The sequence below is a fragment of the Dromaius novaehollandiae genome, chromosome 1, assembly GCF_036370855.1.
Source record: "Dromaius novaehollandiae isolate bDroNov1 chromosome 1, bDroNov1.hap1, whole genome shotgun sequence".
NCBI classification, from domain to species: Eukaryota; Metazoa; Chordata; class Aves; order Casuariiformes; family Dromaiidae; genus Dromaius; species Dromaius novaehollandiae.
The window spans coordinates 185,958,904-185,974,850 of record NC_088098.1 but is presented as its reverse complement, the minus strand read 5'-3'; the positions used below and the strand labels follow the sequence as shown (position 1 = coordinate 185,974,850).

General features: G+C 38.6%; 1 protein-coding gene across 1 annotated transcript in view; it reads left to right on the top strand.

Annotated features, from left to right (window-relative positions):
* EPSTI1 (epithelial stromal interaction 1) overlaps positions 1 to 15,569 on the top strand; it is a 52,131-nt gene extending 36,562 nt beyond the window's left edge. Inside the window, exons 7-12 of the mRNA XM_026099198.2 lie at positions 246 to 339; positions 3,565 to 3,648; positions 6,619 to 6,692; positions 8,155 to 8,260; positions 13,410 to 13,450; positions 15,007 to 15,569. Coding sequence (XP_025954983.2) covers positions 246 to 339; positions 3,565 to 3,648; positions 6,619 to 6,692; positions 8,155 to 8,257 — 355 coding nt within the window. The 3' untranslated portion in view covers positions 8,258 to 8,260; positions 13,410 to 13,450; positions 15,007 to 15,569. The remainder of the gene's footprint in view (positions 1 to 245; positions 340 to 3,564; positions 3,649 to 6,618; positions 6,693 to 8,154; positions 8,261 to 13,409; positions 13,451 to 15,006) is intronic.
* Positions 15,570 to 15,947: the final 378 nt, after the last annotated feature.

Genomic DNA, 15,947 nt, shown 5'->3' with positions numbered 1-15,947 from the left:
GGAAATGACAATAATTGTTTACCTAAAAATCCTCCCAACAAATGTCTTATCCACAATGTAGCTTCTGTTTCAGCTGTCCCATTTCATTCTGTCTGTCTCCATAACCTTTTGTTCCACCTATGATGTTTTTCAGTAATTGCATGATAAAATGTCTAGGCTAGATTCCAAGGATGGAATAAAAAGCTGTATTTTTTTTTTTTTAATGAAAGCACTAACAATTCTATTTGGATTGGATTTCTTTGTAGCAAAACCAATGAATTATTGAACAGATTGGACTTGGGTTTGCCAAAGAGTGATTCCTGTCAGATTGTGAATCGTGGCCTAGAATCTACAGCATGGGTAAGTAAAAGCATGGAATGTGAAATATTTTCTGTCAATTTTCCAGGTACTGTCAATAGTGTAATATTAGAGTATTTTAATTGAGCTTAATTGCCCAGACATAATTCAGTGGGTACCAAGGAGTCTTTCTGGGTGAGTGAGATTGCGTACGTTGTCTGTGATACATTGGCAGAATATCCTACATAGTAGGGGACAGCCTTTATTACTCACCGATCTCTCTCTCATAACTAAGAGGCGGATTTATATTCTAACTTCAGATGAGAATCTTAAATGTGTCTGTACCCATCAGTTGGTGGCATGCTTTTATGAAATCTCAGCTGGCTCATGTCAGTGGATGCTGTACTGCACTGAAAATCTAGTCAGAAGAGAAGCTTATTTTTCAGTGTGTCATAAAAGTGATTCCACAGGCTGCGTAGGGACTTCGTCCCTGTTTGAATGAGCCTAGTAAGTATCGATGTAATTAGGAAAGATGTAAAGTATTGCTTAAGTTCTAATTATTCTAATTGTTTCAAAAAGGCTTTTTCATATATGGTTAGTCTGTTCATGTTTAAACCAAGCTTTCCCACTGATGGAAAAACTTGCAGTGAGACATATTAACCCTGAGATAGAAATTTTCTCCTTTAGGGGGGCTTCTAAGTCAGAGGAAACCTGCAGCAAATAGCTATGTGGACAGAAATTATTGTTATGGACAATAGTCTAGATCAGCAGAAACTTGGAAATACCTAACCTGGGCAGCCCTCTGTGGTATGGAGCCTTGAACATCAACTGTTGAGAAAGGGAAGAAAAGATTCTCCTGCATATTTTCTCAGGAGCCATGGAAATGTGCCAGACTTTCTCCCATTTATAGAAATTATCACAACAATATATAAGGGCCCTGTCTTGCTGTGGTATCTCATCCCATGTCTCAGTTGTGTGAAAGGAGAAGGTGACACTGAAAGTAGGTTCATTTCCCCTTTGATTCCTCAGGTCATATTGTGTCTTTGAAAAAGATAAAGAAATCTCAGTGTAATGTAGGCAGATTTATAGTTTGAGGCAATCAAATTCTGCCCAGCAAGACTGGCCCACTGAAGTAAGAGAGAAGACTAGGAATATGTGATACTATGGGAAGGGAGGAAAAAATGTACTGAAATTATTTCTGCCTCCCTCTGAAGCATCCTGCACTCTGAATGATGGGGAGCTGGTCCTTTGTTTATGGCAGACCCTGCTCCTCAGCCTTTCTTAGGACGTTGAGCATTGAACTGAGAAGATAAGTTAGCACATGTCCCCAGGACTGACTTAGATTTCAGGATTTTAGTGCTGTGTCTGCATATCTGTGCAGAAGTGGGTGGATGCCTAAAAGAGCACTGGATTCTTTTAGTCATACAGGTCCTGCTTTTAGTCATTGTCACCAGTTCATCCACTCAGTTGTGCCTCATTCTCATTGCAGTTTTTGAGGGTTTTCATAATAAATTATGCCAAATCACACACCATAGTTCATCTTTGGCTTAACCAATACCCAAGCAAATAAAATACATAGTTCATCTGTGATGTTCTTTATTAGTATGAGCTGACATTATGTGTGCCTATTGCATTGCATCACAGCATTTGTAAACCTTTGTGACTCAGTTTATCACTTGCTTATAATGCAGCAATGCAGTTAGCAAAATGTCTTTCCAACCAATTTGGATGAAGAACAATCTGTAGCCATACTCAGAGCTTCTATGCTCTGTGAAAGGGCATCTAACCCTTGGATGAAGCACATTAACCAATGATTTGTTACCCAGATAGAACTGGCATAATACCAAATCACTTGACCTGTGGGGAAACTCATACTCTAATTTTGATGTGATCTTGGACTTGTTCCTTGTTTGGAGTAACTAAAACATTCAGGACCAATTCATCTGAAATTCCGAAGTACGATAAATCTAAGAAGTGCCTGATATTCATGTTAAAAGTGTGTGGGGGGGTTAATTTAATGTTCTAAAACAAGTTCTGGACAATGTCATGTTGATTTAATTCTTTTCATGCCCATCGTTACTTTGATACTGATACTTATTTAGCACACCTAGTTCAAATATCACTGTCAATTATTACTCAAATGCATGTGGAAAAATTTGCCACCTTTTGAGTAATTTCATGTCATTGGTGACTTTTTGGCCCACTTATTTAATCAAGTTTATAATTAATTCTAATCCTGTGTTTCAAAGTGTTAACAATCCTGGCTAGTTTTTTGTCTTCCAACTTGATTAACATACACTCCACATGATCCTCCAAGCCATTACTGAGAGTAATGAATGATACCGGACCCAGAATGAGTCTCCCTGGACACATGTAACAACTCCTCCCAGCTCAAAATTGAGCTATTAATAATTGCTTTCTCTGTTCAGCCCTTTTAGCAGATTATGTGCCTGTCGTTTTAATGGTGTCATTCTGAACCATATATATCAAGTATGAAGAACATTGTGTAGCCCTGCATCAAATCCCTTGCTAAAGTCAAACTATGAGCTAGACCTGCACACTTTTCATATTAAATCACACTGGTTTATTTCATAGTGTGCTACACATAGGTTCTGACCCTGCTCAAAGACTTTACAGTGTAAGGGCCTAAGGACTTAGTACTAGACTAGAACTTTGCACATAGCTACACCTTATGAAAGACCTGGGCTAGTTATTTTAAGGAACTCCTACACAGTCAGATATCTTATTTGTGGTGTCTAGTTCAGATTTTCACTCCTCTTAGTTGCCCCTTGAATAACAGCAGGCAGGATCTCTTGGCTTTTGTTGTCCTTCCTCCACACATCCGCTTTCAATACTTACATGGAAATACTCCTGGGTTACCCTCTTTTTATCAGGCCTCCCTTCTGCTCTGTTATCCTGGTAATACTTCCAGACCTTTTCTTCTTCCCCAAATACCACATCTCACTATCATATATGGTATTAGCATTTTCTGATTATTTAGGGTGTTTTCATGCTTATCACTGGGACAAGCAATAGCATGTGCTGTGGCTGGTTTGTTGTGATGTGCAGATGGACGTTTAGCCAAGCTGAATGAATGAATGAAAATTTTTTTTGAATGCTTCTAGCTTATATTAGTGCAAAGACTTGAATTTTCTTAAGTGAACAGAATCCTTCAGCCATTTCTGTTGTGTTAATTACTTGTATAATGATTTGGGAATGAGGCTTGGGATTTTGGTGCGGTCCACCCCCTCTCTATCAATATGTTTTATATTCTCTGCTGAACAACAGACTAGAAGCCATACTTACAAGCAAGCTCTTCGAGACGATGAAAACAGAAAATTAGAGGAAATGAAGCAAGAACAACGGAGGAAGGTAATTATACATTAACACTTTGCATATTGTATCATTTTTGCATGCTGTGAAACCAATTAAATACATTGATTACTGTAACCTACGCACAGAACTTCTCTTTAGGGAAAGTGATTTGGTCACTGTTTTCAAATATTGTGAGAGAGATGAGCCAAGTTGTAAGATTTGTATATAGACTGAATTATCTTCTGAGTTCATGGTTATTTGCATCTAGATGACAAGTTTCTATTCGTCTCCCCTTTTGAACAATTGTGCAGAGCATTTTCTGGATCATAGTGCTCAATTTCATACTCTAAGGAAACCAATTTCCTCTCTTTCAGGCAGAAGTAATTTTACTGAGCTATTCGTGATGGTCTCAGACTCTGAATAAAGTCTCCTTTCAGAGAACCAAGGCCTGTGTGCCCTGCCTTCTGAAATGAATGTGCGGAAGCATTCAGATTTGCTATACAGTCTGTCTCTCTTTCCTTGCTAACTACATAAACCAAGAATTTTGAGTAGTCTAGAAAGCAGGTATGCCATAACTACAAGTGAGAAATCAATCTTCTGCATATGAAAGACACATCGTCTGAAAATGCATCCTAACCACTACAGTCCCTCTAACATTATTTTGGCTACTGTAGGCACATGAACTTAATCTACACAAGACTACAGCCTTGTGCTAAACTGGCTATCTCGGCTCCACTTCTAACTGTGCAAGTATGAGGAGGGCAACATTAACTACAAATTGCTCAAGAGACACCTTGGCAAATGCTAAGCCTCTTGTAATGCCTGTGCTGTTACTTATATCCAAATTAATGTTAAACTACTTCCATAGCTGTAGAATCTTAGGTAGCTCAACAAATCCCATATGATGAGTTTCTAATAGAGCTGGACAAATGACTCAGTCCCCTCACAGATGCCTTTCATTAAATGCTGGGGGTAATTGTGCTCTTTTCATAGTGTTTTAGCAACTAGAATGCTAGAAACAAAAGGAAAAAGAAAAAAAAACAATCTAGGGAGAGTCTTAACTGCTTTCCCATTGGATATATATTTACTCCCAGGAACCATATACAAGGAAAATTCTTGAGAGCTAGTCATGGAGGCCACACAGCCTGCAACTGTTGTATTGTGCATGTATTCTACCATAGACAAAATAAATACAAATGTGAATTAGCATGCCTGTGCTCTGTGAGTTAGGTTTAAGATACTTGTATAGAGCTTAGGCTCTTCACTGGTTAACACAGATTAAGAAGAAGGTTTTGACTCGTTTCAAGGTTATTCTTTCCTGGTGTGCCAGTCCATCGTGCTCCTTGCGTTCGTATTTGCTGTTACATATTGCAGAGAGTAATGTACTACTTACAACCTACTGTAAATAATACGTATTTTAAAGGCCCAATGATTGTCCCTCAGATTTATGTTGGCTCATTTCTATTTCAAGCTAATATGTATTAAAGTAATTGTAAATTCTGTCTTGCGTGTACCTTCTAGTACAGTGTTGCTATAAAACGTATAGGTATTGTCAGTTGCATTTTTTTTAGAGCAAGTTTTAGTATGTATTGCTTGATTTAAAAATTTTCAATACGCTTTAAACACTGCATCATATACACGCAATATATTTCAGAACATTACTCCAGGAGAGGACTCAGCATATTGGAAAGTCAGATAGTGGATTTTAATTTTCAGGTTGAATAGTTATTTAAAACAGTGAAAATTAAGGTTGGCTTTTTTATTTCTTAATCCTGTTTCTTCTTTTAGGGCTAGACAAATATTGATACACAACACATTTGCAGTTATTGATCTTTTTTTGCATACATTTATTGCATAGTTTTTATTTAATGTTCCACTTAAATTGATTTTCTTTTTTTTTTTAAACTTTCATAGCTCCATTCAGTTATTGAAGCTTTTCTCTAACTGTATCATTTTATTTTACTTCCTATTCCTACTGCTACTCAGTTGCTATAGAAAATGTGAAGGATGGGTCTGTTCTTATCCCTTTCCCCTCCCCCTGCAAGCCAAATTCTCTTTGCAGAAAAATCTGCATCTTCAATTCCTGGGTGCATTGCAGGGAGTAAGAGACAAACAAACAGGTACACACGCATAGCACAGTCATAAGCTGTGCTTCCTTAGTAGTCCAGCCTGAAAATGCATAGCAAATGCTCTTCTTGAGAGAAGTCCTTTTGAAACTATTTATATACCTTAATATTACGTAATGTAAGGTTTGTAGGCTCCAATCCTAAAATTTTTAACTTGACAGGAGAAAAGAAATCCACAGATACAGCAAGATCACTGTACATGGAGTATAAGTGTGATTATTTTGTTATGGGTTCTGAACTGGAGTAATGCTTTTGGAAGAGGTTTCCTGTCAGACAGAAGTCTGGGGAAGTGGGCAAAGGAGGGAAGGATACAGCAGATGCGCTTCCTGAAATGCTCCACAGAGGCAGGAGGCAAAGGGCACATCTCCTTCACACCTACAGGAGTCACGTTGGGCTGTGTTGGCTCCTGTGAAGGGACTTCGGCCATCTTCGCCCTCCTACCTGCAGGGATATTCAGACCTGTGGGTTGAAGCAGGAGGAAGCTGAAGGTCTCAAGCTGAAGGCTTTGCACATTTCTCCATCGTACTGCATGGCAAACTGGAGCTCAGGGTGCTGAGGGCATGTAGGAGCAGTGTCTGGAAGCTAGGCGGTCGACTAGAAGGACAAACCTTGCATGTAGACTGGTGTCGAGCATATCCCTTTAAATGTACGGATGCAGCTGTCAGAATTCTTTTACTTCCTACTTTTTGGGCACAAATATATCTCATCTAGTGCAACCCTGAACAGAAAACTGAGCTCAGTTTTTAATGTAGTGCTGTCATGTAAATAAAATGCTGTTGAGGGAAGTTTTTGGAAATGGCACATTGTTCTGGTTGAAGTTAACACCATGTGGAATTAATTGGGTTTTCAACATAGGCATGTTAATTTAAAAAGTTTGCTTTTTGATTTTTATCATTCTCAGGCTGAGTTAATGGAATTTAAGCAAAAGCAGGAAGAGGAAGCCCGAACAAGAGCACACCAAAATGAACAGAGGAGGTAGGATGCAAAAAAATGAGAATGCACTTTAATTGAATTCCTATCTAGAAAGGGTCTCAAAGTTGCTGCCATTTGTGTGTTAGAAAACTACTGCAATGAGGATCCCTCACCTAGCCTCTAATTTAACTTTGCCTTCAGATGAGCTACTAATATCCAGCATTACAACTGCTCAGTGTGCAATATGACAGAGTGCCTTTTTCACTTTATTCTGTCAGCATTAAGCTGAACCATTGAAAGCTAGCTGAATACATGCATACATACATATATACATACATATAGATGTACACAAACATATTTTAAAATGGGTTCAAGCATATTTTGTAATGGACTACTTTGTCGATGCAACTTCTTGCGTTGTCACTGAAGCTAACAGGCAGAGCATGTTTAGAACATGAGTTTAGATATTTGTACAGATATAAACTGCAGCGCGGCAAGGCCTTCTGTAGCTGCAGTGTTTCATGTCCCAGACTGCACCCACCGGTGTGCCATATCTGTGTTTTGTGGTTTTAATCTTACAGTTCTATCACTAACTGACTTTTTGCTATTTTGTAGCATAGCTTTATTCTCAACTTTATTTTCAGCAGGTAAAAAGAAACACCTCTCAGTCTCAATAATAAAATCTCCATCATTTTAGGGGGTTGTTTTATCATCAAGGAATTAAAAAAAAAAGAAGTAATTCCTTGGGCAACCACTCTCCATACTGTTTTTATTTCTTGGGGGGGGGGGGGGGCAGTTACAGCAAAGATATTGAGATAATTAGACTGAGTCCATCTCTATGTCCCTAGACGGAAATAATCTAGGATCTTGCATTTTACCTCCTTTTTACAAAAAGTATTGTAAAACATGACTGTCATTTCTAAGCATGTGTTTCAGTCCTAGACATTAATAAGGAGAAAAATGATGCAGCTTTCAGCCAGTTTGAAAATACTTAAAACAGACTGAGGGAAAGTGTATATGTATGTGTTCCAGATTGATAAAGCAGTGCAGGAAAATGCTAGAGGTGCTTTCTGAACTGGAGGGTAGGGAAAGTTGACGGCTGCACAACTTGTCTTTATTAGTAACAAACTTAAGTGGATTTTTCATTGGCATTAGGAAACTGGTACTTCTAGAAACTCTCCTTGTGTACTGAGGGTTGAAAGACTACTTAAGTTGAATTGTCTAAATAGCTAAACTCACTGGAAATGCGGGTGCTATGCACGTAGACTTTCTACCGAGGGTTTTCGTGCATTTCTCACAGCAGCCACGGGATGCTTTTTAATCATAAAAGATTGATCACAGGGTAGGAATAAACGTGATGAACTGAAAATGAAATCCACACGGTCTTATGCCAGTCTCTGGTTATTCAACACAGGCTTGAAAGACAGAAAGGTATGTGTTTAACTGAGAATAGGGAAAGCTATTCACAGAATGTTAAATCTCCAAAGTTTGTGAACTCCTCAGCTACCTTTTCATTGTTTTTAAGGGTAAATAATGCTTTTCTGGACCGACTACAGAACAAAATGCAAGCTAATAGCATCTATCAACCTGAATATGCTAGGAGTCGGGACTACTTCAGTAACAGCTGATGGGTAAGCTTCCGGGTCCAAAACATGAAAGCAGTAGGATTGTTTAAAAGTTAATTTTTTTCCTGGATACTGTTATGTGGTTGTGTGCATTTAGTCTGCGTGGTAGAACTTACAGCCCTGGCGGGCTGCCTACAATAGCTTTTAAAAGGAAATCCTGCCTTAAATATAAGCCCTTCATATGGGGGGAGGGAGCAACAGCTGCCCTTGCAGTAGAAGCATATTGCTTTCCGTGAAAGGTACTGTATCCAAGGTCCTTCCTTAAGTTCAGAACAAGGATATAAAATTTTAAGGGATTTTTGGAAATTTTTTAAATGAAAGATGCTTGGAAATGCTATAAACATTTTGATATGATACTGAAAGTGGATATGAGAAAAAAACATGAAAGATACAGCTGTTCATTTTTTTCCATATAAGGTTGTGACAAGCAAGACCTGACTGCATCCATTTAAAATATATAATACTTGCAAGGTTTCTTTGAAGAAAAGGTATCTTGACTCTAGCATATTAAACATTCAGTCCTAGATACTGGATTTTTTCCACTGTTTTAGTGAGGCATAAATGTGATTGCTGTTATTTAGAATTGCACTCTTCAGTGATCCAAAAATATTTTGTAGTATTCCCACTGTGGAAATTTCCATTAGGGTGAAACTGCATTGCTAAGAGGACAGCAGTGCAGAAATGGAAGCCTTAAAAAGACTGAAAAGCAAAGGGAAGTGAGTCTGAGAGAACATAATGAATGTGTCAATGTAGAGAAAAATGTTTAGTTGGAAACCAGAAAGACTTTTGAGTTGGACTGGCTAGATTGTTCTGGCCACTTGAGGCCCCATCCTGAAGCTGTATAAATCAGCTTAATTACATGTAAAAGTAGCCATGTCTAATCCACATGGTGGTAGACATTCACGGGAACGTGGATTTGTGTCTTGGCAGATGAATGAGGACATATGGGGAATGTTCCTCATACAAATGAGATGTATGAGGAAAGGCTGAGAGAACTGGGCCTGTTTAGCCTGGAGAAGAGAAGACTGAGAGGGGATCTTATCAATGTAGGCAACTATCTAAAGGGAGGGTGTCAAGAGAATGCGGCCAGACTCTTTTGAGCGGTGCCCAGCGACAGGACAAGAGTCAATGGGCACAAACTGAAACACAGGAAGTTCCATCTGTGATTCTGTGTGAATGACAGGAAAACTTGGGCTCAAGCTCCTACTAAGTCCTGAACGTAAAAGGCATGGCAGAAAAGCAGGTGTTCTTACTGCTGGAGTTTTCCAGGAACTGGAACTGGATAAAGATTCCCTTAATCACTACACACTTCAGGCAAGCTCTCCCAGCCTGCCAGCTCAGTGTCCCACAGGGTCTGGTGGTAGCCACTGGGTGAACCAGCTGGCTAGGGGATTTGCTAGAAAGGCCTGCAGTATTGCTTGCCAGGCAATCCAGGAGTTACTGGAAGCCATGCTAGCGATACTCAGGTTTGTAAAGGAGTGAGTTAGAGTGCTCTGTATGGCAGACCTGAAAAGATGATGTGTCTGTAGACAGCAGTATTAGAGACTTCAGCCAACTGGTCCCTCGTAAGGGACAAAAGGTAAAGTCTGCTGGATGGGACCTGGTAAACAAGACCAGCAAGGGCAGGCATTATTTTATTTCACTTTGTGTCCTTTATCCCAATCTGTAAACTATTTCCTGAGAAACCCAAAAGGAAGTCTATGACACAGCCAGGATCCCCAATATTCTAAGCTCCAGCATCTCAACCAGAGCATCCGCCATCATCACTGGAAACTTTGCTGTCATCTGCAATGGGAGTGGAGCTTTGGCTTTAGTCAGATGCCATATGTTCTGTTCCACAGGGCAAGTGTTCGTACCACCAAATGCGTGTGCTGGACCCAGGCACAGTTTCAATAACAGACACCTCTATGATGTACACAACCAATCTATCCTTTTTTTTTAATATAGTAAGAATGCATCAAAACGATTGCAACAAAACCCTCTGTGTAGGAGTAGTGATAAATTTCCCACTCTGGGTGTTTACTTAATGGTTCCCAAGGAACTTGCCTTCTGTTGGATAATGCTTGATTATCTGTTTTTCCTATATGCCATAAATTGAGATAAGGCGCCTAAACAAAGCAAGGAAAGAATAAAATATGAAAGAATACATCATCATCAAGAGGAATTGAAAATGAGTTTTAGTAACAAGAGCAAGAAAGAAAAATATCTCTCAAAAGAGAGGCTGGAGGCTGCAACTTCAGTGTCTTTGATTATATCCAAGTTCTTCCTTGGGTTTTTAAACAAAAAGACTTGACTTGAACTCCAGGTGGGGCTTCAAAGTCACATAGTCTGCAGCATGGTCTTTAACATTGCAAAGGGGTTAACGGAAGCAGGTCAGACTATACACTAAGATTAAAAGGAATGAAACGGGTTCCCAAAGTTAAGACCTGCACGTATTTTTGGAGGAGCCCTCTCCTTCTGTGCAGTGGCACTGAAGAGAAAATATTTGTTGCTGCTTTTTATTTTTTCCTGATTGAACTCTTCACTGTCACAATGACTTCAAACTCGCAGAAACTAAACATTGTGCTGTGCTATCCATACACCTGCTGTATTTTTTACTATTATTCCTATTAGCCTGGTTTCCTAAGGAAATGAAGTTTTTATGCTCGCACTGTCTGTCTGCCTTGCAGTAAGATTCTTCAGCCTGCTGGCCAATCTTCGCTGAATTTGAAAGGGTGTGTAAGTCCTAAAGACAATTAGGTTTCTATGTGCTTTGTGAAAAGCAGTGGCCAGGTGGAGGAGAGGAACTGCAGCTCGGTGCCCCCCTCCGCAGGAAGGTGGGAAAGACGGCGCGCTTGGCATGCTGTCGGGCAGCCGCTGTCTGGCCGGTCAGCACAGGCACAGCTCCAGATCAGCTGCAGCTCAGCGGTGTTTTCCTGCGGGCCAAGAGAGGAAAAGGGGGAGAAGAATATCATAAAGGACATGGGGGAGGGAGGTGAATTTATTGTGTAGGTTTGGGGATCAAGCAGAAGAGTAGTTGCGCTACCCATCATTTTGTCCCCTAGTTGATAGGAAATGAGGTCTTACAGGTTCTGCCCTCCAGACATCTTGTGTTCTATTAGGAATATTTATATGCTGTTATTTCAAGAAGTATCTTCGTAGAAGTGATCTTGTCTCCATTTTTGGTTATAAGTGCTAGGGCTCTCTCTGAGTGGTTATGTTGTTTGCTTTTTTTAATGGTAAGACAAGTTAATAAATTTCCACTTCTCTCTGTGTGCCACTGCACCCTTGAGATAGACATGAGTCTTATTATAGGCGACATAGAAAATTTTGATGTCCCCTGTGCTGCCATTGTCTTTAACGTAAGTGTAAACCATTTAGGATAGGAGGAAAAAAAAACAGTTTTCATTTCAACATCAAAGTTTGACCAATAGGATTTAATTCTTACTTAGCTTAGCCTATAACTGAGACAATTTCTGTTCACTGTAGTGGCACAAATTATCAGTTTTATTTAAATATAAAAATACTTCTGTTTTTATGAAAGAATAATTTTAGAGTAGTTAAACAGTTAAACACTTTTATATTCGCTCATGAGACTTCCCAATGCGCCAGTACTGAGAGATTTGCAGAGGCCAAGTGCGAATGCATAGCAAGCTTGTAGCAGAGCCCTTGGTTTTTTTTCATGTGGAAACTGAGCATTGTCAAGGACCTTTTGCCCATTCTATTAATGGGGAAAGGTCATACGGTGAATAGTTAGAATTTATGTGTCGACTCTTCTTTAATGAAATACTAGTTTTCTTGTTGAAACTCTCTAAGCTATAATCAGCCTGCGATCTAGAAGGCAATATGACATATTACACCTTCCTGTTTCATGTCTCCATTACAGTGTGTCATGCATAAGAATGAGGAATGCTCTTTCAGATGCTGACTCTGCTCTTTCAGATGATGCATAATTCTAGATATTTAGAGGGGGAAACAACTTATGGCCTGAATACATAGGTGCAGAGCGACAGAAAACCACGTTCTTCTTTCCCATATGCAGAACAGTAATTCAGTGGATACTAGATAAAACTGTTCTAAATTAATACAGTTAGTGGATTAACACTTGGTTTAGTTTTTGTAGTTTGCTGCATTGTGTTTCTCTGGAGTCTCAGTCAATACTGGATTTATATTATTTGCTTACAGTTTGATAGGGAACATGTCATGAAATTTATTGTTGTAGAAAGAAAAATCATAGCTCAAAATTATGAAGCCAGAAGGCCAGCATGTATACCACAGACTTCCCTACACAATCAGACTTTAATGGAGACTTGAATGAGCTTTCGCATGTGTAGAGTTGCACTGAAAGTGCTGGTTTCCTGGCACAAAGAAAAAGCTTTTTGTTTAACATGGGAACATTGGGAATTGAATATTTATATAAGAAGCCTCCAGATTGCAGTCTACCATGGTTATTTTTGTTTTAACAAAGAACATGTTTTGCTAACTTAGCTTTAACCTGGTTAGTCTAGGTACAATCTGTTTTGGAAAGAGTATTAATTTTTTTTCCTTAAAACTGGGTTTTTTATTGAGGGTAAAGTGCTAGTCTTTCCTGCCAGAATGATGAAGGAAAAGAAAAAACAACTCCGCAGAAGTACTGGCATTGATATAGGGACCAAAATTGAGTGGGTCCTGACATGCTGTAGCTGACTTTAATAACTTACCTCTGAAAAGCCAGTAAAACAGCATATGCAGATATGTTCTGCCTGACTTGACTTTGAGCTCAATCATTCTTTCCTTTGAAAATCTCATCCTAAAAGAGAATAGTGGGAGCCTGGGGAGGAAGGGAAGAAACCTTTTGCTCCTTCAGTTTGTGTGAGATCAAGAAAGGATGGAGGCATTTGAAGGTATTTGCAACACTTCCAGATTGACTTTTTCAGCAAAACCAAGATACATTTATCTTTTGAGTTCATACATCCTTTTATTCACATTCAGTTCAAATCAGAGGAATTGGAACTGGAATCTTGCAGAAGAGTTTAATTATTATTTTAGATAGACTTTCAAAAGGCAGCAAAGGATGCCAAATAATTAAGAGACAAAATCCGCCCAAGTGGATAGCCATAATTCCTTGTATAAATACATCTTTGTAAATCTATTTGTACTGTACTAAGGCAGTCTGATTTTTTGTTTTTTTATCTAGGGGTCAAACTATCTGGAATAAAGGATCGGTGTTGCTCAAAGGTAAGAATAATAAATTTGTTTTAGTTGCTTCTAATACCAGTGATGATGTTAATTTAACTTCATATTTGATATTTCATTATGATAGCTTGTGTGATTATATCCTCAAGTATTATGAAAAGGGATCTTAAAATAAATAATTTCCAACTCTGTCATTACATAGCCTCATAAATGCATACTAATTCTGAAACTGGCTATTGCCAGGTGGTCCTGTTCATTTCTGGGTCTTTGAAGGCCAAATCACTACAGCCATGTTCTCTCATAAAGAGCAACTGCACAGTGTGTGTTTCTATCAGAGGAAAAGCTGATGCCGTTGAAAGCATCTGCTCCAGGTGTGGTGATATTGATGCTAAAACCTCAGCACAGTCACATTCACTTTTTCACAGACTGTAACCAAAAAACCTGCGCAGCTAAGGAATGCAGCTGGCAATGCAGGACTTGTTTGTGCGAACTTCCACTGGTCATAAGTGAAAGAAAATGACTTTGTTCTGGGCTCCATTCTTCCGCTTATTTCCAATGAGAAAAAAGGGAGGCTATTCATATCAATAGTCTGTTGGTCAAACACTAGTATTGAGTGACAGAAATCAGGCTGTCTGTTTTCAAATGACCTTTTCATAAGCCTCACTGCACCGACGTCCTTTTCTCAGATGGGTTCCCTACTCTAATTCCCAATTCTCATTTTAAAATTTCTGCAGAGCCTTTGCTTCTAGGCTCTTGGAATTTTGAAGCAAATGCAGGTCCTGACACATGCTATTCTTGCCTTAGGAGATGGCTTTGACATAACTCTTTTTTTAAAAGCTAGAATTTTATAAAGAGGAAGTGGGAAAAAAATGAAGCTTAAAAACAAATCTTCCTTTCAGCCCTTCTCCCACAGATTCAGATACTCTCAATTTCTTATGCTTCTTTCTTCCTAATTTTCTGTTCCAATAGTTATTTTAGTGAATATTTTTGCATCAGGGTTGTATTCTGAAGATGGGATCCAAATAATATTGTTGGCTTCTCATGAACGGTCATTTCATTTTTAGGAGTAAAATGTTATTAAAAATTAACTTAAATTCACCAAACAGATGACAATGAATAGACAAAGGCAGTTCCCCTGGGGGAAGAAATGACCATCTTGTGCAACACACAATACTGTTAGGTTTTGTAAACCTGGGGCGGTAGAAGGAGCTGCAACTCACTGGATTTTTTGTTTGTTGTTTTTTACCATATCTGTAACATCAATGATATATTTACATATAAACTGTGTAAAAGTTATGGGTGGGTGTACTTTTTCTAAGCTTCATTTTACTGTTGTTTTGAAAGCACATTTCAGCTTGCTACATTAATATATTGTTCAAAGAGTTATTAATATGTCTGCAGATAATTAGAACATTTTGTGAATCAAATTTGCAAGATAGAAATCCTTTCATGAGTGCTTTACATAATTAAAAGCTAAAACCTGTCGGAAGAAAGGGGAGACTGTTTTCCAGTGGATTTAATCCTGAAGCAGTGTGACTTTGATTTTTGTTTTGCTGCAAAAGATTATTTTAAATTCTGTGTTCTTCCTCTTGTTACAGCATATTGGAGGAATATTCACTTTTATCCAGCCTTGGCCAAATGACCTTGTAAAAGCTTCAAGAAAGTGCTCTTTTATCATGGCTTTTATTTTATTTTATTTTTTTCTTCTTACCCTGACTTCAACTTCACACCCACTTCATGAGCAATCTGCAGAGACTGGTTTCTAGCTGTCATTATTCACGCATATTTGAAGAAGCTGATTATGAAAGTCCTATTTAATTTTTAATAAGTGAATGTGTCATTTTTTCATAAATTGTTTTGCCTCTTACAGAATGCAATTATCCCAGTTATTGGGATCTCAGAAAAAGAAGATGTTAGGGCTTACAGAAGCTGCAGGAATAACAATGTGTATGTTTTGTTCTGTACCCAGGCAAAAACTTCTCAGGGACCTGAACTGAAGTAGCTGATGAGTGGGGGGAGGGAGGGCGGAGGGTTGTTTTTATTCATGTTGTTGTTTATTAACTATTATATTTAACAGCAAAGGCTCGAGAAGAAGCAAGTGTATATATTGTAGATTGAATCTTTCGAATGTTTTTTAAAAAGTACAACACCCATGAGAAATAAAACTAAATAAATTTCAGTGTTATTTCATCTTTCCCCCATCATCTGTGATATGATAAACCAGTTTTTCCCTTTACCTCTTTTGCCTTGGTAACTTCTGTTACACAAGTGGGGAACGGTATTGCAAGCTTAGCTTTAGTTTCTTACTTTTCTGTTCCATGAGACTACAGGGAAAAAGAACTTCTATATCCCTGTTTCTGCAAAGAACAACATGTTGACGCTTTCCAAAAGCCAGGTGCACAACCTGAATATGTCTAATGAAAAAGGAAGGTCCACAGCACATGGTACATAAGCCATGCAGATAAAACAATTTTACAGGAATATTTTATGCAAAGTTAAAGATTTCCTGAGCAGTTTTTCCAATGCGCAGACATGCCAT